Source organism: Leptodactylus fuscus, chromosome 5, assembly GCF_031893055.1.
Source record: "Leptodactylus fuscus isolate aLepFus1 chromosome 5, aLepFus1.hap2, whole genome shotgun sequence".
In the NCBI taxonomy this organism is placed as follows: Eukaryota; Metazoa; Chordata; class Amphibia; order Anura; family Leptodactylidae; genus Leptodactylus; species Leptodactylus fuscus.
Window position 1 is genome coordinate 4,980,461 of NC_134269.1, and position 23,687 is coordinate 5,004,147.

General features: G+C 41.9%; 1 protein-coding gene across 1 annotated transcript; it reads left to right on the top strand.

Annotated features, from left to right (window-relative positions):
- Positions 1-2,127: 2,127 nt before the first annotated feature.
- Positions 2,128-23,687, top strand: LOC142204659 (NXPE family member 3-like). The gene is made up of 6 exons (XM_075275967.1): positions 2,128-2,184; positions 7,899-8,387; positions 11,516-11,736; positions 17,804-17,877; positions 21,395-21,598; positions 23,155-23,687. Exons 1-6 carry the CDS (start codon positions 2,128-2,130, stop codon positions 23,685-23,687), a joined length of 1,578 nt encoding a protein of 525 aa, XP_075132068.1.

The following is a 23,687-nucleotide window of genomic DNA, read 5'->3' on the forward strand; positions in this document are numbered from 1 at the left end:
CCGGACATCAACACAATGTCTGTCCGCTCCTCGCCGGCTAACCTCTACGACATGTCAATGGCTGTAACAATAAGAAACGGGTCAATAACTCGATAATGAATAAAGCTACATTAAAAATGAGAACACCATTGTTTTTCTTGTGCCATGGGCATCACCCAGCCTCAAATGTTTCCCCCCACCCATGTACTTATATGCCACAAACAGTAAGGTGATATCAGCAACCACTTACATTTTATCTGGGTGTATCTATACTTATGGCCCACCCTGTACATCCTAGTGTACCCCCACATTACTAACAAGAATCCCACTATCCTCCATATCCCTTCAGTGTACCCCCACATTACTAACAAGAATCCCACTATCCCCCATATCCCTTCAGTGTACCCCCACATTACTAACAAGCATCCCATTACCACACCATGTCCCTTCAATGTACCAGAGTGGAGAGGGTAAATTGTGGGGACCAGATAACTCCATTAAATGTACCCCCACAATGCTAGCAATTATTCCACCAATTTCTATATAATTCCAGTGCACCCACTCACACGCACCTCACGGTGTCCCAGCTTACCAGATTCCCCACAGTAACACATCTCTCACTCCCACATAGTCCAGAGTGCACACCCACATCTCTTCCCCCACAGCACACCCTGAACCCCACATCTCACCCCACACAGTATACCCTGCACCCCACATCTCCCACCCACATTACACCCTGCACCTCACATCTCTCCCCCCTCACACACACAGTACACCCTGCACTCCACATCTCTCCCACCCACAGTCCACCCTGCACCCCACATCTCTTCCCTCACAGTAAATACCACATCCCACATCTCCCCCACACAGTACACCCTGCACCTCACATCTCTCCCCCACAGTAAACCCTGCACCCAACATCTCTCCCCCCACACTCAGCACACCCTGCACCCACATCTCCCCCCACAGTATATTCCACATCACACATCTCTCCCCCCACACAGTGCACCCTGCACCCCACATCTCTCCCCCCACACAGTGCACCCTGCACTCACATCTTCCCACACAGTATATTCCACATCCGACATTTCCCCACACACAGTGGGGAAACATCTCTCCCCCACAGTATACCCAGCATCCCTTATCTCTCACCCGCAGTGCACCCTGCACCCCACAACTCTCCCCACACAGTACACTCTGCACCCCACATCTCTCCCCCACAGTATACCCAGAACCCCTTATCTATCACCCACAGTACACCTTGCACCCCACATATCTACATGTTCCTCCAATGCATGGGATCCAAGTTTTGTTCATGTGGAAGGACCTTATTGCAAGCAAAGACACATCCACTCAGTCACATGACTAGAGAATGACATGTGGTCGTGTGACGTCAGAAGGTCCTTACTGAGTATAGTATTTAGCCTTTACCACCACTGAGCCGGCTAAATACTACAAGTGATAAGGAGCAGGTCCTTACAGAGTATAGCATTTAGTCACAACCCTATGGTAATCGAATGGAATCGTATCAGCATTTTATTGATTGGTCTATTTGAATTTAGCGCTAAAGCAGGTGTTTTGGCGCTAGATTGAAATTGGATGAATCTTAGTGGATATTAGCAGCGCCGGACCCCTAGGATTCAGCCCTGTGATGTCACGGTACAGAGATGTTACAGTAAATCAATGATGCATCTAGTGACAATGAAAAGCCGAGGTGCTGAGGTAAAGGAAGCCATGTGGTCACATCCTATGTGCGAGATGTGATGTGAGTTTAACTTTCAGTTTGTTGATGTTCCGGCCACACGAACCAGCTGAGCTTATACAGCAAAATCTCATTTTAATGGGGAACAGGTAAGATAACTTTCATTTTTGCAGCAGATTTGTCCCATCACCCTCTTTCTGAGTTCTCTGGGTCACTGGGATTTTTTCAGCATAATGGTGGCCAATCCCTGTAAGGGTTAACCAGCGAGACATGACGTTCACTTGATCCACATTGTTTAAAAAACTCACAGACTGAGCTTTGCACTTTGTCTTACACATTTTACACCTTTACAATGTGTTGCTTGTTATTTTCTCAGAGGTAATGGAGAAGAGATCGGGGCCCGCAGGGCGGGGGGTTATAGTGGATGTGTCAGACATTGGAGGACAATGAAGAAGTCGCTCTTCTTCCTCGCTCTGCTGTGCACTCTTTCTCTCCTGACAGGGGTAAGTCCAGTATTATTATTATTATTATTATTATTATTATTATTATTATTATTATTATTATTATTTATATAGCACCATTAATCCCATGGTGCTGTACATTATTATATTAATCCCATGGTGCTGTACAATATTATATTAATCCCATGGTGCTCTGTACATTATTATATTACTCCCATGGTGCTCTGTACATTATTATATTAATCCCATGGTGCTCTGTACATTATTATATTAATTCCATGGTGCTCTGTACATTATTATATTAATTCCATGGTGCTCTGTACATTATTATATTACTCCCATGGTGCTCTGTACATTATTATATTAATTCCATGGTGCTCTGTACATTATTATATTACTCCCATGGTGCTCTGTACATTATTATATTAATCCCATGGTGCTGTACATTATTATATTAATCCCATGGTGCTCTGTACATTATTATATTAATTCCATGGTGCTCTGTACATTATTATATTAATTCCATTGTACTGTACATTATTGTATCAATCCCATGGTGCTGTACATTATTGTATTAATCCCATGGTGCTGTACATTATTATATTAATCCCATGGTGCTGTACATTATCGTATTAATCCCATGGTGCTGTACATTATTGTATTAATCCCATGGTGCTGTACATTATTGTATTAATCCCATGGTACTGTACATTATTATATTAATTCCATGGTGCTGTACATTATTATATTAATTCCATGGTGATGTACATTATTATATTAATCCCATGGTGCTCTGTACATTATTATATTAATTCCATGGTGCTGTACATTATTATATTAATCCCATGGTGCTCTGTATATTATTATATTAATCCCATGGTGCTTTACATTTGGGGGTTACATACAATACACAGAATATACAGGAAGATATAATACTAACAGTGATCGGCTGGCACAGTGGGGTAGAGGGTCCTGCCCGTGAGGGCTTACAATCTATGAGGGAAGGGGGTAGAGACAGAAGGAGAGGGGGAGACTGTACAGATGGCGGTGCGGTGATAGTGTTATTGGAGGTTGTAGGCCTTCCTGAATAGGGGAGTCTTCAGGGCCTTCTTGAAGCCTGTGATTGTGGGGGTCAGTCTTATGTGTCTTGGTAAGGAGTTCCAGAGTATGGGGGATGCACGGGAGAAATCTTGGAGACGGTTGTGTGAGGAGCGGATGAGAGCAGAGTAGGAGGTCATTGGAGGATCTGAGGTTACGTGTGGGCAGGTAGCGGGAGATGAGGTCAGAGATATACGGAGGGGACAGGTTGTGGATGGCTTTGTGTGTTAGCGTTAGTAGCATGAATTCAATTCGCTGGGCTATGGGTAGCCAGTGGAGGGACTGGCAGAGGGGAACAGCCGATGAGGATCAGGGGGTGAGGTGAATTAAGCGAGCGGCACACTTTAAGGTGGACTGCAGAGGGGCGAGGGTGTTAGCTGGGAGTCCATGGAGAAGGGTGTTGCAGTAGTCTAAGGAGATTATGAGGGCCTGGACGAGCGTCTTAGTTGTTTCAGGGGTGAGAAAGGAGCGGATTTGGTGGATGTTCTTGAGTTGGAGGCGGCAGGAAGTGTTGAGGGTTTGAATGTGTGACTTGAAGGATAGGTCGGGGTCCAGTGATACTCCAAGGCATCGGGTCTGTGGAACAGGAGTAAGTGTGGTTCCCTTGACTTTGATAGCAGAGAGATGGGATGATAGTTGGCTGGAGAAGACAAGTCGAGGGACAGTTTCTTAAGTATAGGTGTGACAGTGGCGTGTTTGAAGGCTGAGGGGAAGGATCCATTGGCTAGGGATAGGTTGAAGAGATGGGTTAGGTCCGGAGTAATGACTTCAATGAGTTTGGGGATGAGATGTGACTGGATCGGGTCAAGTGTGCAGGAGGTGAGGTGGGATTTGGAGATTATGGAGGAAAGTTTCTCATCAGTGATGGTGGAGAAACAAGTCAGGGATGAGGAACAGTAAGTAGTTGGGTAGAGGGGTTGTCGGGGGAGTAGGGTGAGACTGTCTCTGATGGTGTCGATTTCAGTTTTGAAGTAAGAGGCAAAGTCTTCAACTGAGATAAGTGATGTCGGAGGGGGGCGGGAGGACGGAGGAGGGAGTTGAAGGTGGAGAAGAGCTGTTTGGAATTGCGAGAGAGTGCAGATATGAGTGTGGTGAAGTAGACCTGCTTTGCGGAGGTGAGTGCATTCTTAAATCTGAGAACTGCCTCTTTGTAACTGAGGAGGTCTGTCTGGGAGTGGCTTTTCTTCCAGAGGTGCACTGCAACCCGCGTGGCACGTCTCAGTTTTTTAGTTAGGTCAGTGTGCCAGGGTTGCCTATTGATAGGTCGGGATCTAGTGGTTGTGAAGGGGGCCACATAGTCAAGGGCTGAGGTGATGGTGGTATTACAGAAGGCAGCCGTGGCATCTGTGTCCTGGAGTGAGGATATATCAGCGAGTGGTAGGAGAGAGTCTGAGAGGATGCGGATATATACAGGGTATATATGTGCATGTAAAATGACTACTCCATTACCTGCATTGTATACTATTCCTCCAGTATAAGGCATAGAAGACACCAGGTATCTGTATTGTGACTGACTATCCCCACAGTCACCGGACCACCCCTAACCGGACACGTAAAAAAAATAAAGGACCTTCAAACAAACACTGCCTGAATACATACATAGAAAAAGGATCCGAGGCCAACGCGTTTCAGCAGAAAAATGACTGTCTTTCTCAAACCCAGAAAATCATAGTATACACGGGCTATACTGTATATAACCCATGACCGCACATTTATTTCCTGTGTCTATGTATATACAGGAAACACATGTAAAGCAGGAAGGAGGCGTCCAGAAACTTAATCGTTTCACACTTTCCTAGATGATAGTTCCATTAAAACGGCAGAAGAATATTATGTCTAAATAATAAACCAAAAGAAAATATCCAAAAAAATAATCACGGTCATTCCAATTGAATGGAATTAGATACAAAATATTACATTTCAATAAAAGAGAAAGAAAAAAAAAAACCTTCTCAATTTTATCAAAGGTCATATGCAAATCCAAACAGATTATCAGTTAGCAAGTCTCAGAAATAGATCACAGTACAATGGATGGAATTTCATCTATAATAAGTAACTACGTTATTCTCAGTTGCTGTAGGATTGTGATGACCTGGCGTGATAGACTACGGGGTCAGGAATCTGTTACTTATACTCTACCTGGATAAGACGTAACCCTATTGGATTACACAGAGGGTGTATCACTCCACTATTTTACATGACTTACAGACTGGATGAGATTTCAGGATTGATTTAAAAATCTGATTTCCATCATTTTCCATCCAATCCCGATCCCATTTCCGATCCTAATGCAAGTCAATGGGATTTTTTTTATCATTGAAAATCAGATTTTAAAAACAATCCTATTCACTACACAGTGTGGAGTCCAAAAATTGAAGGATTCAATTTTTGGACTCCACGCTGTGCAGTAATAAAAAAAAACGCTGGATACTTAGTCCCTCCTGCTGTCCGTTTACTTGCAAAGAACCACTACCGCCTCCCCTCCCAGTGTGTTTGCCGCTCCCCGGAGCTTCGGGCCGTTGTTCTCTGTCCGTTTCTTTCTTCTCTCATTCAGACGTCGGCAGAGCACCATACGCGCCCCCATCTCCCTAGTGAATCACTCATGTCTCCCCGCCCACACTCTCCTAAGCCACAACAAGCCCCGCCTACTCCCAGCATCAGTAACACTAGCCTAGGTAGGCGGGGGCGCTCACGGCGCTCTACTGGCGTGTGAATGAGAAAGGAGAGGACAGAGAACAATGGCCTTGAGCTCCAGGGTGCGGCAGCGGTTCTGTACAGGTAAGTTACAGTTAAGTTAAGTTGCAGATAAGGGTTGAGCGATCGGGATCGAAATTCTTTTGTCTATCTTTTTAGTTGGGACCGGAACCCGATCGTGATCGTGAAATTTACTTGATCGCCGATCGGGATCCGATCTTTTCCGATCCCGATCGCCCAACCCTAATTGGCACTGAATTGTATAAATGAAATATTCAGAATTACATAGGTTTCACCTTTGGATGTGGAAATGAATGAACTTGTATTATTTTGTATCATTTCACAACATTTACAAAGGGGATGATCACATCTACAAAATTATTATTATTATTATTATTATTTATTTATTTATTTTTTTGCCTTCCCCTGGATCAACACTGTAGGGGACTGTAGGGTTATAGGTTGGACTTGATGGACTAATGTCGTTATCCAACCTCATCAACTATGTAACTATGTATTATTATTATCATCTACACAATTTATAGTATATCTTTACTATACAGACTACAGGCTTGACTTGGAGAGATCATGTTCCACCTCCCATCCCTCCCGTCCTTTCAGATCCTTACACCGTAGCTATAGCGGCATATACGTCAGTGCAGCAGATTGTGTGATTACAGGAGCAGGGCAGTTACATTTTATGATGGCTATGAATAGTTTTATGATCAGGTCTCTTCAAGTTTTACGTAAATGATTAAAATTCACAACCTCGTAAAAGCTCAACCTCATCCATTATGGTAGAAATAATCCTTGGTCACTGTATCATTAAAACTTCAAACACATTTTGTGTAGATATTCATGACCATAAATGTCCTTGCTTATGGCCAGAGTCTGAAAAATGCATACTGATCCAACTTTATAGTCATGTGCCATTTAGACCAAACAGTGACATTGGCCACAATCCCATCTATATAGGGTCTGTTGTAGCTATAATGTGCCATACTGGACTCTACAATGTATGAGATCTTCCTATAACCCTCACACCCTCTATATAGGGTCTGTTGGAGCTATATGGTGCCATACTAGACTCTACAATGTACACAAGACTTTCCCATAACCCTCACGCCCTCTATATAGGGTCTGTTGGAGCTATATGGTGCCATACTGGACTCTACAATGTACGAGACCTTCCTATAACCCTCACGCCCTCTATATAGGGTCTGTTGGAGCTATATGGTGCCATACTGGACTCCACAATGTACACAAGACTTTCCCATAACCCTCACACCCTCTATATAAGGTCTGTTGCAGCTGTATGGCTTCATACTGGACTCTACAATGTACGAGACCTTCCTATAACCCTCACGCCCTCTGTATAGGTTTTGTTGGAACTATATGGTTCCATACTGGACTCTACAATGTACGAGACCTTCCTATAACCCTCACATCCTCTGTATAGGTTTTGTTGGAGCTATATGGTTCCATACTGGACTCTACAATGTACAAGACCTTCCTATAACCCTCACACCCTCTATATAGGGTCTGTTGGAGTTATATGGTGCCATACTGGACTCTACAATGTACAAGACCTTCCTATAACCCTCACACCCTCTATATAGGGTCTGTTTGAGCTATATGTGCAATACTGGACTATACAATGTACACGAGACTTTCCCATAACCCTCACGCCCTCTATATAGGGTCTGTTGCAGCTGTATGGCTTCATACTGGACTCTACAATGTACGAGACCTTCTTATAACCCTCACGCCCTCTGTATAGGTTCTGTTGGAGCTATATGGTTCCATACTGGACTCTACAATGTACGAGACCTTCCTATAACCCTCACGCCCTCTGTATAGGTTTTGTTGGAGCTATATGGTTCCATACTGGACTCTACAATGTACGAGACCTTCCTATAACCTTCATGCCCTGTGCTTACTGTCTGAATAATAGTGATCTTCAGTTCTATTACAGACTAAACTGGAAAGAACGTTCCATAAAGGAGTACAATCATTCAACAACTGGGACAACAACATGGTCAAGCACCACCCACCAGGACAAAGAGCTTCAGAGTCTTTTGAAGTTGATTGAATGGCCAAGCCACTGGAGAAATACAACTTTGGAGTTTTCCACCCACCCAAAGACTTCAGTTTTTTCCTTAATCCATCCTCGATCTACCTATGTTGTAGGAGAAAAGTTAGAGGTTCTCATCACAGCCAAGGACCAAAAAGGTCGAACCAAGAGCTATGGTGGAGATTTTTTCCATGCAAAGCTTCATTCCCCAAGCCTGAAAGCTGGTGTGAGTGGATCTGTGCTAGACCACAACAATGGTTCTTATACAGTTACATTTGTCCTCCAGTGGCCAGGTGAGACCATGGTCGCCATTAAGCTCATGCACTCCAGTGAAGCAATTGCAATTTTGCAAGAGAAAAGAAGCACACGACCAGATAAGGTACAGTAATGTGGACAACCAATGGAACCTATGCCCCGCTAGTGTTATAATCAGAGTTTGTACAGACATGTACAGGCAGGCAGAGGTTAATGGAGGAGGCTAAAAGGGTTTTCCAGGCAAACTGGGGGACCAGGGGTACAGGGGCACAGGTCCGTACACACGACAGTTTTTTTTCACGGTCCCGTTTGCAAGCTGACAGTCTGGGTTGCATCAGATAGGATAGGTGCTATTCCTGTCCTATTTTCTAGAAGGAAGTATGACCTGTATATGAGCGGCACACGGGGACAGCCTGTGCTTTTAAATCATGGCAGGCCTTAGACTGAAGCCCGATGTTGCAAAATTGCATCGTTTTTGCTGCAGCATTTTCCATTACCTGCAAACTAAATGAGATTCTGGCTAATCCCATCCACACAATGCAGAAAAAAAAAAAAAGACGCGGCAGAAAAGCTGTTTCTCAAAAATGCCTGAGTTTTTGAAAATTGCAGCCTGCTAATTATTATACCTGTGGAAATAAGGGCAGAAATCTGCAGAGAAAATTGTGAAACTGTAATGAGAAATGCTGCAGAAAAAATGGCAATGTTTTCCCACCGCTTTTTTTTCTGCGGCAATTTTTTGTTGCAAATACAAATACAAAAGGGCTTTATTGGCCCAATCAAAAACACAATTGGTATTGCCAAAGCAAAGAATGGTTTTGGGTGGGTCAGGGGGGGTGGAGTGTGTGGTTTGGGGGTATGATAGTCTTTGAGGTCTCATCGTTCTTGTTTAGGATATGTGGTTATGGGCAGGTGTAGGGTGGTGGGTGATTAAGTGGGGTGATGAGAGGGTTTAACCCCTTTCCGCCGATGGCATTTTTTGATTTTCGTTTTTCGTTTTTGACTCCCCTCCTTCTAAACCCCATAACTTTTTTTATTTCTCCACTCCCAGAGCCATATGAGGTCTTAATTTTTTCTTCATGATGCCACCATTAATTATTCTATATAATGTACTGGGAAGCTGGAAAAAAAATCAGAATGGGGTGGATTTGAAGAAAAAATGCATTTCTGCGACTTTCTTAAGGGCTTTGGTTTTACGCCGTTCACTGTGCAGCCAAAATGACATGTCCCCTGTATTCTGTGTTTCGGTACGGTTCCAGGGATACCAAATTTATATGGTTTTATTTAAATTTTGACCCCTTAAAAAAATCCAAAACTGTGTTAAAAAATTTTTTTTCTAAAAGTCGCCATATTCCGACGGCCGTAACTTTTGTATACATAGGTGTACGGGGATGCATAGGGCGTCTTTTTTTGCGGGGCCGGGTGTACTTTTTAGTTCTACCATTTTCGGGAAATGTTATTGCTTTGATCACTTTTTATTCAAATTTTTATCAGAATCAAAACTGTGAAAAAAACGGCGGTTTGGCACTTTTGACTACTGTTCCCACTACGGCGTTTACCGAACAGGAAAAATATTTTATAGATTTGTAGAGCGGGCGATTTCGGACGCGGGGATACCTAACATGTATGTGTTTCACAGTTTTTAACTACTTTTATATGTGTTCTAGGGAAAGGGGGGTGATTTGAACTTTTAATACTTTTTATATTTTTTTATATTTTTTTAACTTTTTTTTTATTTTTTATTTTTGCATTTATTAGACCCCCTAGGGGTGTTGAATCCCAGGGGGTCTGATCACTAATGCAATGCATTACAATGCTAATGCATTGCAATGCATTGCAAAAAATCATCCTCTCTTTTGCAGGCTGCATAGACCAGCCTGCAAAAGAGAGAATTTGCAGACAAGCCTGGGAGCCTTGTACAGGCTCCCGGCTGTCATGGCAACATGACGTCGGCCCTGGAGCATGCTCCAGGAGCCGGCGATCCCGGGCAAAATGGCGCCGGAGCCGCGGCGCCGGAGGGGTTAATGCCTTCGATCGGTCCGGGGACCGATCGGAGGCATTAGAGCCGGTTGTCTACTGCTTAAAGCAGTAGACACCCGGCGGCTATGACAGCCGCCCGGCTCCCGGGCGGTCGCCATAGTTACAGATCCGACATGCGCCGTACTATTACGGCACATGTCGGGAAGGGGTTAATAGTCTTTGGGGTCTCATGTTCCCCTCATTTGGTGACAACTGGACACATATTGGGCAGCGATCTCCACAGTGGCCTCTTCTCCCAGTAGGATGTAGAGTTTCCTCTTCTCATCTGCAGATTTGAAGTCTGGAATGTGGGCAGAGAGTCTCAAAAAGTAGATGGCCCTCATTGCTGAGTATTTGGTGCAGTGTAGCAGGAGGTGGGTCTCGTCTTCTAGGACCCCTTGGTCACATTGTTGGCACAGTATGTTCTTCCGTGGCTTGTACGACTGCCTGTGCTGCCACGTTTCTATCTCCAGACTGTGGGCGCTCAATCTTTACCAGCTCAGGGCTTGTCTATGTTTGGGGTGGGGTATTTTTTCCAGGTATGTGGCCATGGTGTAGTTCTGCAGTGACTGGTATACATTGAGTTTCTTGAAGTTATTTATTTTGTTTCTCCATTCTTCAATGTACCGCTCTTTGTTTTCATTTATGGTCACCTTTATTTGGACCTTGGTCATTGTCTGTTGGTGGTTCTGGTTTGGCGGTTGGCTGTTGTTTGGTGCCAGGTTTTTTTTCCGAGTTCTGTGGTTTAGCCAGGCTTGGTGGTGGTAGGAGTCGGGATTGCTGCCTTGAATGTGCGCCTGGAATACTAGTATTCTGAATGGTGAGGGTCCTTAGCCTTAAAGATATCATCCCTGGGGGTCACAGGCAGCAGAAAGGTTAACATTGGTAATTTAGGGTTAAGGTCCCTTACCCTGGAGGGAAAAGTGGGTTTAATATTGCATCACCTTGTGATAAAGGCTAATAGAAGAATAGAAATCTAAGCCACCGCAATACCAACTGGACTAGAGAGACTGATAAATCTTCCCCTGTTTTTTTTTTCCATACAAATTTGTAAAACTCATGGCACAGACACAAAGTGAATGAACCCATAAGCAAGTCATGGAAACCGCTGAGCATTTCACAATGTGTGATCACAATGGTCGGAGGATGGACAGAAGGGCATTTTTGGCCACTAGGCAGCAGGTTGTGCCCCCTTGCTGTAGAAAGTAGAATTTAATCCCATTATGTCTTGTTCAGTTTTTCTTTAAAGGCTATTTTGTGAAAAACGGGAGTGAAGAAGTGGTGGAATGCAATTTCAACCTTCCCGGGCCGGACGTTTGTGAATATTACGATATACAGAATGAAGAAAAGTGGGTGTGTCAGAGGCCAAAAACTCTACCGTGTGACGCCTATCGGGACCACGCATCTGGAGGCCGCCGAGATGTCCTAAGTAAAATAGAGAAAACGTTTTTCTCAAAGTAATCAATTGTTTTATTCCCATCTAGATCATTCTGCTTACAGTTACAGGACACGTTCAGCTCTGTTGTGTATATCACGTCACCCAAGAATGGCATTCCTTTTGACAAAAATTTAGATTAATCCATAGAAAATTAAGGTCAGACTGCCAAACAACACGTACGCCCCACCACAATGGCCAATGGCAGCCTGACCGGGTGGACCGATTCTTGACTTTGTATGTTACGCTGTGGTTAGGGTTGAGCGATCGGGATTGGAAAAGATTCTGATCAGCGATCGAGCAAATTTTACGATCGCGATCGGAATTCCGATCCCGATCTTTTCTGGTGGGATCAAGGTCAGAGGTTATTTCAAGACCAACCCAACCCTATTCATTTATATATCATTAATGGGGTTGAGCGATCAGGATCGTGAAAGATTGGATCCCGATCGGCGATTGAGCAAATTTTGCGATCAGGATCAGCTGGAAAATGATCGGAAATCAGATTTTAAAATCAATCCTGAAATCTCAAGATTGTCTCAACCCTAGCTGTGGTCTTACTCTCAGTACAGCAACAGGAATGGACCGATTGTTGACCAACAAATGTGACAGATGTCTCACAGAATTGTGGCCTTAAGGTTTAGAAGAGAAATAGTCGCTGCCCCTCATGGCTAAATCCCTGTCCACATGTGATGGCCACTATCGGAACAATTTTGTTGGAAATTCATTTGTCAGTCCTTTCCCTTATTTAACCGGTTAAGGACCAGGCCCAGAAGTACATTAAGGACCGGGCCTCTTTTTTCAAAACTGACATGTGTCACTTTAAATGGCAATAACTTTGAGACGCTTTAACTTACACAAGTGATTTTGAAATTGTTTTCTCGTAACACATTATACTTCATGTTAGTGGTAAACACTAATCAATATTTTTGTATTTATTTATAAAAAAACTAGCAAATTTGATGGAAATTTGGAAAAAATTGCAATTTTCAAAATGTGAAATTCTCTGCTTTTCAGGCAGATAGTCATACCATCCAAATACATGAATAAATATTATCTCCCATATCTCTGCTTTATATCGGCATCATCTTTTGATCGTCTTTTAATTCATTTTGGACGTTACAAGGCTTACAAGTGTAACAGCGATTTTCCAGATTTACAAGAAAATTCCTCAAACTAATTTTTTAGGGAACACTTCAGTTCTGAAAGGAATTATAAAGGCCTATATAATAGAAACCCCCATAAATCACCCCATTTTCAAAACTACACCCCTCAAATTATTCAAAACAGCATTTGGGATGTTTGTTAACCCTTTAAGCATTTCATAAGAATAAAAATAATATGGAGGTCAAATTTAGACATTTCATTTTTTTTCACTAATACATTCATTTAGACCTAAAATTAACACATTCACAAAGGGTTAAAGGAGAAAATGCATCTCACATTTTGTTATGCAATTTCTCCCGTGCACAAAAATACCCCACATGTGGGTGTAAACTGATTTTTGGGCACACGGCAGTGCACGAAAGGGAAGGAGTGACACTGGGTGTTTGAACAGCATATTTTGCTGGAATAATTTTCAGGCACCATGTCACATTTGCAGAGCCCTTAGCGTACCAAAACAATGGAAACCCCCCAAAAGTGACCCCATTTTAGAATCTACACCCCTCACAGAATTCATCAAGGGGTATAGTCAGCATTTTGACCCTACAGTTGTTCCACAGATTTTACTAACATTGGAATGTGTAAAAGAAAAATTACTAAAATGTCACTTTATCCCCAAAGTTTTCATTTTCACAAGGGGTTAAAGGAGTAAAAGCCCCCCAAAGTTTGTTAAACAATTTATCCTGAACACGGCAATACCCCATATGTGGCCATATTCTGCTGTATGGGAACATGGCGGGGCTCAGAATGGAAGGAGCGCTATTTGGCTTTTGGATGGCAGATTTTGCTGGAATAATTTTAGGTGCCATGTCGCATTTGCAGAGCCCCTAGAGAACCAATACAGTGGAAACCCCCTAAAAGTGACCCCATTTTGGAAACTACACCCCCCACAAAATATATCAAAGGGTAGAGTGAGCATTTTGACCCTACAGCTGTTTCACAGATTTTATTAACATTGGGACATGAAAATGAAAATTTACTTTTTTTCCAACAAACTGTCAATTTAGCCCCAAATTTTTCATTTTCACAAGAGGATAAAGGAAAAAAAGCTCCCTAAAGTTCGTTACACAAATTCTCCTGAACACAGAAATGCCCCATATGTGGTCATAATCTGCTGTATGGGAACATGGCGGGGCTCAGAATGGAAAGAGCGCTATTTGGCTTTTGAAGGGCAGATTTTGCTGGAATATTTTTCAGGTGCCATGTCGCATTTGCAGAGCCCCTAGTGTACCAATAAAGTGGAAACCCCCTTTAAGTGACCCCATTTTGGAAACTACACCCCTCATAGAATTTATCTAGGGGTTTGGTGAGCATTTTGGCCTCACAGCTGATTCACAGATTTTATTAACAATGGGACGTAAAAATGAAAAATTACTTTTTTTTTTCCAATTAATCGTCCATTTAGCTCCATATTTTTAATTTTTTTAATTTTGCAAGTAGCTGAAGAATTAAAAGCCCCCCAGAGTTTGTTACACAATTTCTTCTTAACACGGCAATACCCCATATGTGGCCATAATCTGCTGTATGGGTATACGGTGGGGCTCAGAATGGAAAGAGCGCTATTTGGCTTTTAGAAAGCAGATGTGGCTGGAATAGTTCTCAGGTGTCATGTCGCATTAGCTGAGCCCCTAAAGTATCAATACAATGGAAACCCCCCATTGTGACCCCATTTTAGAAACTACACAGGTGACAGTAAACTGGAATTTACCAAAAAGTGACCCCATTTTGTAGGGACAATTTTAGGGCCTCTGCAAATGTGATGTGGTGTCCAAAAACAAAGAATATAAATCTGCACTCCAAAAGCATATATCGCTCCTTCACATCTGCGCCCTGCTGGGTACCCAAATAGCGGTGTATGCCCACATGTATGACACTGGTGTACCCCGGATAATGTACTTAATGCCATATGTGGGTATAAATGGCTGTTTGGGCACAGCCGGGCACAGAAGGGAAGGAGCGCTATTTTGGTTTTTGGAGCACAGTTTGGTTTTAGGACACCATGCCACTTTTGCAAAGCCCCTGAATTGCCAATAAAGTGGAATCCGCAGACATGTCACCCCATTTTGGACACTAGCCCACTCATGGGATTTATCAAGCGGTGTAGCGAGCATTTTTCACCCTTGAGTGTTGCATTTATTTAGTTTCCAGAAATGAAATCACAGCTGATAATGAGAAGTTAAAAATGAAAAATTTCCAGAGATTCGCCATTTTAGTGCCCGATATGTTGTGCCCAACTTATGTCAGCAGAGACACTCCAAAAACTGGTAAGCGGGTATCCCGGGCACAACAGCTTTTAGAGCGTTCATCTCTGATACAAGGCGGGCACAACATGTTACGCACAGAAATGACGTATTCCTGGAAAAATTGGCATTTTCACTTCTCACAATCAGCTTCGTATTCATTTATGGATAATAAGTTATAGCAACACTTGGGGGTTAAAAATGCTCTCTGTACCCCTGGAGAAATCCTTCAGGGGTGTAGTTTCCAAAATAAGGTCACATATCAGGGGATTCCACTTTACTGGCATTTCAGATCTACAAAAGTGTCATGGCATCCAAAAACCAAACCGTCTGTGCTCCAAAAACCCAATAACCCTTCTTCCCTTTTGCGTCCAGCTGTGCCCTAATATCAGTTTATACCCACATATGACATTACGTCCGTTATCCCGGGTACACCAGTGTCATACATGTGTCATACATGTGTCATAAATTGCAGTTTGGGCGCACAGCAGGGCGCAGAAGCGATGGAGCGCGATGCGGCTTTTGGAGTACAGATTTTGATGTTTGGTATCTGGACGCCATGTCATGTTTGTAGAGCCTGTAAGGTACCAGAAAAGTGGATTCCCCAAAGGAGTGACCCCATTTTGAAAACTGCACCCCTCAAAGAATTTATCAGGGGGTGTAGTGAGTATTAGTATCCCAGACGTGACTGCACAGCGGATGGCGAAGAGGGAATGTATAAGCGGTGCGGAGAACATTGCAGACACCAAATTCCCTACTATGTCCCAGTAGCTCCTATGATTGGGGGAGTCACTCTGGGGGTCACTTTGGGGGTCACTTCTGGTGTTTTTTCGCTCATAAGCTGTAAATCTGGGGTGTCCCCTGATATTCGCTCGCACAGCTTATATATTCCCTACCTGCCGCAGCCAGTTGTGTTCTAATAATTTGGCGATTTTTGGGGGGTTTTGCCTTGACATTGCTAGATGCTATATTTTCTTTATTTTTCTGGTGACATGGCCATATAAGGGCTTGTTGTTTGCGGGATGAGATGCATTTTGTAATGGCACCATCTTTGGGTGCCTACAACTTATAGAATACATTTTATTAACTCTTTCTTGCTGGATTAAAAAAAAAAAAAAAAATCAATCCTGCATTGAGTTTTACATTTTAAATTTTGCGCCATGCAGCGTACAGTATAAGTAACATGTGTCCTTTATTCTGCGGGTCGGTACGGTTACGGCGATACCTCATTTATGTTATTTTTTTATGCGATACTAAGTCTGCAGAACAAAAACACATTTGGGGACATAAATCAGTGATTTTTGCATCGCCATCTTCTGAGAGACATAACATTTTTATTTTTCGGTTGACAGTGTTGGTTGAGGGCTTATTTTTTGCGGGAAAATGTGCGCTATTTTTTGGCACTGTTGTGGTGTGAATATGACTTTTTGATCACTTTTTATAGCATATTTTGTAGGATGAGATGGCAAAAAATCATTATTTCCGGCGAGTTTTTTCCGTTTTTTTTTTCCGACGTTCACCGTGTACATTAAATATTATTTCAGTTTTATTGTACAGGTTGTTACGGACGCGGCAATACCAAATATGCATTGCTTTTTTTAATTTTTAGTGCTTTTTTTTATATAATTCATTTTGTATAGAAAAAAGGGATTTTTGGACTTTAGAACTTTATTACTTTTTTCATACACTTTTTTTTTTTTTTTTTAACTTTTTTTTTACTTTTTCATGTGTCCCTTTAGGACACTTGAATCAGTTGATGCTTTGATGAAAGCATCAGCTGATTCTACACAGTAGCAGACAGGACACGAGCAGGACATGAGCCTGCTCGTGTCCTGCAAGCTGCAGAGGAAGTGAGACACATCGCTCACTTCCTCCATCGGTCGGCAGGATCACCAGGTATGTGGGGGCTCCGGTAGTCTGGGGTCACTGGCCAGACCCCAGACTACCTTCTACTGACATCGGCACCCCCCGATCTCGCCGCGGGGGGTGCCGATCGGGTTAACTTGTCGGCGGATCCCTTTCGATCGCGCCGTGATGTTTGACGGCGCGATCGAAAGGGTTAACACGTCCAGTCGGACTCAGTTCCGACTGGACGTTATGGAGGAAGGGGTTAGGTGTTAGTAACACCTAACCCCTGTCCCCCCCACACCCCTCCCCCCGCCAGAAAGGTACCTAAAGGCCGGACGTATTTCGGCAATAGTCCGGTCTTTAGGTACCAGCACATGAGGCCGTAAATTTACGTACGGCGGTCCTCATGTGGTTAAACAATGGAGACAACAGGACCTAGGAGGTGTCTAATAGTCTAATACATACCTTCACTGATAGTCATTGTAGCCACGTATGGCTACCCATGTTTTTTTGATACCAATATAAAGTCATTGACTTTCTTCATAACTCTCTTTGACTACAATGGAAAGCACCTTGGTGAATGCATGGGTGGCCAACTCTCCGCTATGTTATATGGGTACTAATTTTTTGCTTAGACTCTTCTACCAACATGGCCTTGTTGTCTCCTAGTTGTCATTTCAGTCTCCTGGTTGAGTCAAGTCAGTCTAAGATATGTTAGTCTATATTCTATTTATATACATGGTACATAACCCGACGAGGACGTGAAGAGTTTAGATGAAACCAGAAGCCAAAACCAATTGCAAAACTCAAGTAATTTTTTTTTCCTTTCTTTACAAGTTCATTGATTGAACAAGAAATTTCTTCAGAAGTCAAGTCTTTTAATGTTCTTCCTCAAAAAGAAGATTTCAAAGGTATGTTCTATCTATCTATCTATCTATCTATCTATCTATCTATCTATCTATCTCCTATCTATCTATCTATCTATCTATCTATCTATCTATCTATCATCTATCTATCTATCTATCTATCTATCTATCTATCTATCTTCTATCTATCTATCTATTTCCTATCTATCTATCTATCTATCTATCTATCTCCTATCTATCTATCTATCTATCTATCTATCTATCTATCCATCCATCTCCTATCTATCTATCTATCTATCTATCTATCTATCTCCTATCTATCTATCTATCTATCTATCTATCTATCTATCCATCCATCTATCTCCTATCTATCTATCTATCTATCTATCTATCTATCTATCTATCTCCTATCTATCTATCTATCTATCTATCTATCTATCTAACGGTCTATCTCCTATCTATCTATCTATCTATCTATCTATCTATCTATCTATCTCCTATCTATCTATCTATCTATCTATCTATCCATCCATCTATCTCCTATCTATTTATCTATCTATCTATCTATCTATCTATCTATCTATCTCCTATCTATCTATCTATCTATCTATCTATCTATCTATCTCCTATCTATCTATCTATCTATCTATCTATCTATCTATCTATCTATCTATCTCCTATCTATCTATCTATCTATCTCCTATCTATCTATCTATCTATCTATCTATCTATCTATCTATCTATCTATCTATCTATCTATTATGACCCCCCTCCTATGTAGTACATCCCCAACCCCAGAACCCCTTCTCCATCTGGGTCCCCCTCCATACACCCCTGCACATCAGCATGACTTCTATGATTTCTCTGCTGACATTTAGGACTATTGTAATTATTGCCATTCATTGAAATACTGTATGTGAACATGTTTGATCATAAACAAAAGAAAAATTTAAATTCAAACTTTATTTTTTTTATTTTTTTTCATAAAAAGGTTACACAGGCTTTTTGCAATTATCTTTGATTGTTGACATTCTGCACACAAATAATAAAGAAGCTTTACATTACTATTACTAAAACATGAAATTTAACTTTTTGAAAACAAATTTTATAAATCAACAAATGAAAAATCATAAAAATTTCAACCATTTTAGAAAGAAAAAGGAAAAAACTGAACATGTTCATGTGTTTTTACGTTGAGTACAATAATAAGACACATGTCCTTTACAGATATTTTGCACATCCAGCACATGTCAGATTAGTCTTATTGTCACAGGAAGATGGACAGAAGCTCCATCTCTTCCTTTTTTTGCTGGTCGCTGTGCTGGTGGAGGCCGTGGATGTGGAGTCTCTTTCTTGAGCATGCTGGACACTTTTTACAATGGCTGCTGCTCCCTCACTTCTGGGGGTCACTTTTCTGCTCTCAATATATGGCCTCACCAGGGATTTTCCCAATTCCTCAAGAAATAATCTTCTTTTATGCAGCTTATTCCGGTTCCAATCGGGGTCGATTTCTCTCCATAAGACAAATGCATTGTATGCAGAAACGTCCAGTATGTTATAAAATAAAATCATTGGCCACCGATTGGTTTTGCGTTTGCATGTATATGTTGATATTACTTGGTCTAAAGTATCAACTGCTCCCTTTGTGGCATTATAATCCAGAATAATGTCAGGCTTTCTGTCTTCTCTATCACTTACGGCATTGTCATAGTGCATTGTGCTCATGAGAATTACCTGTTTGGTTTTTTTCGGAACATAAGAAACAACAGTTGTATTTCCAGAAAAATAAAAAGTTGAACTGTACACCTCTCTCTTGCTAAGGATACCTTGCGGTAGTTCAGGTTTGTTTTTTCTCAGAGTACCCAGCATGGTAAGTTGTTTTTTCTTCAACATCTGGCCTAGTTGATAGGATGTAAAAAAGTTGTCACATGTGACATTTTGTCCTTTTAGTCCATGAGTCAAATCTAGAACAACACGCATACCCTGATTTTTTTCAGGTCTTTCATCAGGGGCTTTTCCTGTATACACTTGAACATTTAGAGCATATGAACTTTTCCTGTCATAAAGTGTCCAGATCTTGATGCCATATTTTGCTGGCTTACTTGGTCTATATTGTCTGAATGGGCACCTACCTCGGAATGCCACCAGTTGCTCATCAACAGTTACATTTTCACCACTATTATACAGTTTTGGTAGAATCTCTACCCATTGATTCCAAACATTTCTAATAGGGGCTAGTTTATCTTTAGCTCTTCTTTCCATTCTATCTGTTTTAGAATCAAACCGCAGTACTCTCGAAATGTCATGAAACCTTTCAAGACACATTGTAGCTCTAAATATGTGGCGACCGGTTTCGCAATTCCACAATCTTTTACCCTTTGAATGATAGACAACCAGTCTCCTCTCTCACAAACAGACTAGTAATTACTTGCTTATTGATAAGAACAGTGAAACCACCACCAGTTTGGAGACGAAGTACACATAAAAAAACATAACTTTTGCAGTCAGAAATAATCAGAGACCCGTAGAACAGTATAAAATGCTAATATAACAAAAGAACCGCTCAAACCCCTTTAAATAGAAAGGAATGGAAACATACTTGATTGAAGGCTGCTGCGGATAAATCCCCGACTGGAGAGGATGCAAATGCACGATGATGGAACCGAAGAAAATAAGATATCCAGCGCCAGAAAGATTTTTTAAAAATTAAAACTTCACTTTTACTTCATAAAAAATAAAATGATTGCAAAAATGGATCCACTGAGTAATACAAAGATAGTAGCTTACGCGTTTCGGGGCTTCATAGTATGCCCCTTACTCATAACTTACTAGTTACCAACTGAACCCACATTATATAGCTAGTTAGATCCTCCCACATTTGATTTCAATTTAACCCTAGACATGCTATACATATAAGGACATGTAAAGTTCACACAATACAAGGAACAATGATCAAGGAGCATAAGAGATGCAATTGTCACATTTGTATAATACAAATATTGAGGAAACATAATATAAACTCACCAAGACCTGTCTCAAGTTGTGAAAGTCTATCCAAGTCGGCGTATATCGCCCAAGGCCCGCCGCACGTCTAGCGAAACAGTCTCGCGATACCGGATCACATGGAACATCACATGACGTGCAGCGGGATAAACTCAAACACCAGTGTAGTATAATTGACATAGACAGAAAACAAACACAAAAAGAAAAAAGGCCGATGAATAGACAAAAAAAGAGTATAAAATGCTATCGGGTCATATTGACCCGAACAGTACAAGTGTAACAATCAGCGTGTAGCAAAAAGTAAACAAAAAAGATAAACAAAAAAAAAAAAAAAAAAATGTAGAGCTCCACAAATGAGGAAAAGTCAAAGAACCACTAGTTTCAAATCCTCATTAAAAAAAATCTGCAGGGTCTCAAAAATCATTTCGGGTCATATTGACCCGAACAGAACAGCAGGGTTAAAATAAAACTTTGCAAAATATTAATGGTCAAATCAAATAATGTTGCGTCATTTACATAACTTCTACCATCCAAGCAACAAAACTTTTTATTTTTTTAGCTAAAAAACTTTGTGTAATGGGGCTGAAAAATCCAAATCCCTCAGGATTTTATTACCAGGACACTTGGACTTCCCACGTCTGCTCCAACCGAGAATTCAAAAATGTCACTGATGTAACAGAATGTCTCTCTGGAAAAATGCTCTACATGTTCGGAGACTCCACACTGCGCCAGTGGTGGGAATATCTGGTCAAGTTTGTTCCAAGTAAGTGACCTACATAACCCTTGGCTTCTGAGATGGACTGTTGCTGTTTTTGTTTTTTGTTTTTTTAAAAATTCTGGAACAGAACAAAAGCTAAATGTGTGCTCGCTAAGGTTTTATATTATATATACTAGAGTGATGTCTAGCATGATGGAAGAAGAAGTTGTATTGTATCCTCCCCCAGTGAAAAAAGACATGAAATATACAAGTGGCCGTACAGTACTATAGCACACATTTCTGAAAAAAATTGAAAATTTTTGAGTACAATTCCATTGAGCAGGAATGAAGCAGCCACTGTTTGGCCATTGTGTTACACAATTGTTTTTTTTTTTTTTTTTTTATTAAGTCGGATTCCACATAATTCACAAAATAATGGAAAATCACATCAAAATATTCACAAGATTTTTGTCTGGAAAATATTAAAAATTTTAAATATACTAAATAAGTTGACATAAAAAAAAATATATAGAAAAAAAATATTAAAGGGGCTCTATCGGCAAAATTATGCTGTATGAGCCCCACATACGTCTAAATAACTGTAAAAATGAATATGCAAATGTACTTACCCATGCACGGTGGACGGTCTTGCACTGTTCGACGTCATCTTGCTGTCACGCCTTCCTCTTCTTTCCTCTTCCAGCAACGCCCTCCTGTCTTGGCTCTTCCAAGCCTTGATCTTCTGTTCTTCTGGAATGAAGAGGTTTGCGAGTGTACTGCGCATGTGCAGTACGCTCGTGTAGTTCTAAGGGGAACTTAGAACTACTACAAAAATGGCCCTGGAGCATGCGCAGTGCAGCGCACACACGGGATTTGAACCAAACCCGCCAGAAGAACAGAAGATCAAGGCAGGGAAGAGCCAGGACAGGAGGGCGTTGCTGGAAGAGGAAAGAAGAGGAAGGCGTGACAGCAGATGACGTCGGACAGTGCACGACCGCCCATCGTGCACGGGTAAGTATTAGAGATGAGCGAACACTAAATTGTTCGAGGTTCGAAATCCGATTCGAACAGCCGCACACTGTTCGACTGTTCGAACGGGTTTCAAACCCCATTATAGTCTATGGGGGGAAATGCTCGTTTCAGGGGTAGGCAACATTCAATCAAATTCTACTTACCAAGTCCATGAGTGAGGGTCTGGCTGGATTCTTTTCCCTGCGCAGCGTCCCCACGTCCTCTTCTGGCCTTGAATTCACACTGCTAGGCATCAGGCCTAGGCACAGGCGACTGCGCATGCGCGGGCATGCGCAGTGGGCTCTGCCCAGGCCTAATGCCTAAGCAGAGTGAATTCAGAGCCGGAAGAGGACGCGGGAACGCTGCACAGGGAGAAGACTTCTAAAGGTAAGAGAAGAACCAGCGTTGATTGGCAATGTATAGCATTCTGCCAATCAACGCTGGTTCTGCATCGAATCCTAACTTCGAACAGCTAGTAGTGTTCGATCGAGTACGAGTATTTCGAATACCGTAGTATTCTATTGAATACCTACTCAATCGAATACTACTCGCTCATCTCTAATAATATATATTATAATTATTATTTATTTTCTTTCTTTTTTTTCAAACAGCTTTGAGGCAAATCAACCTTCACGTATTTCACCAGACAGGTCCGCTGTTAGCGACGGACCCGGATCATAATTACGTAGTAGAGTGGAGAGCACATCAGAAGCCGCTCCGTATGGGACGCATCGCAGTTAAAGAGCTGCACTACATTGCTACAGAGGTGGATAGACTGGGAGCTCGTCAAGGGATGGTCGTCGTCTTGACTTGCTGGAGCCACTTTCTGACCTACCCTATAGCATTTTATGTGCACCGCCTGCGGCACATCCGGGAGGCTGTAATTCAACTCATGGAACGCAGCCCCGATACAAAGATTCTCATCAAATCGGCCAACACTGGATATAAATTCCCCTTTGGCAGTGACTGGTTGTCCTATCAGTTGGACATAGTCATGAGAGCTATGTTCTCCGAGCTGCCAGTGACCATACTAGATACCTGGCAAATGACGACTTGCCACCGATTACCAGAAGATCTTCATCCACCAGAGATCATAATCAGAAATGAGGTGGACCTCATGCTGTCATTTATATGTCCTAAGTAA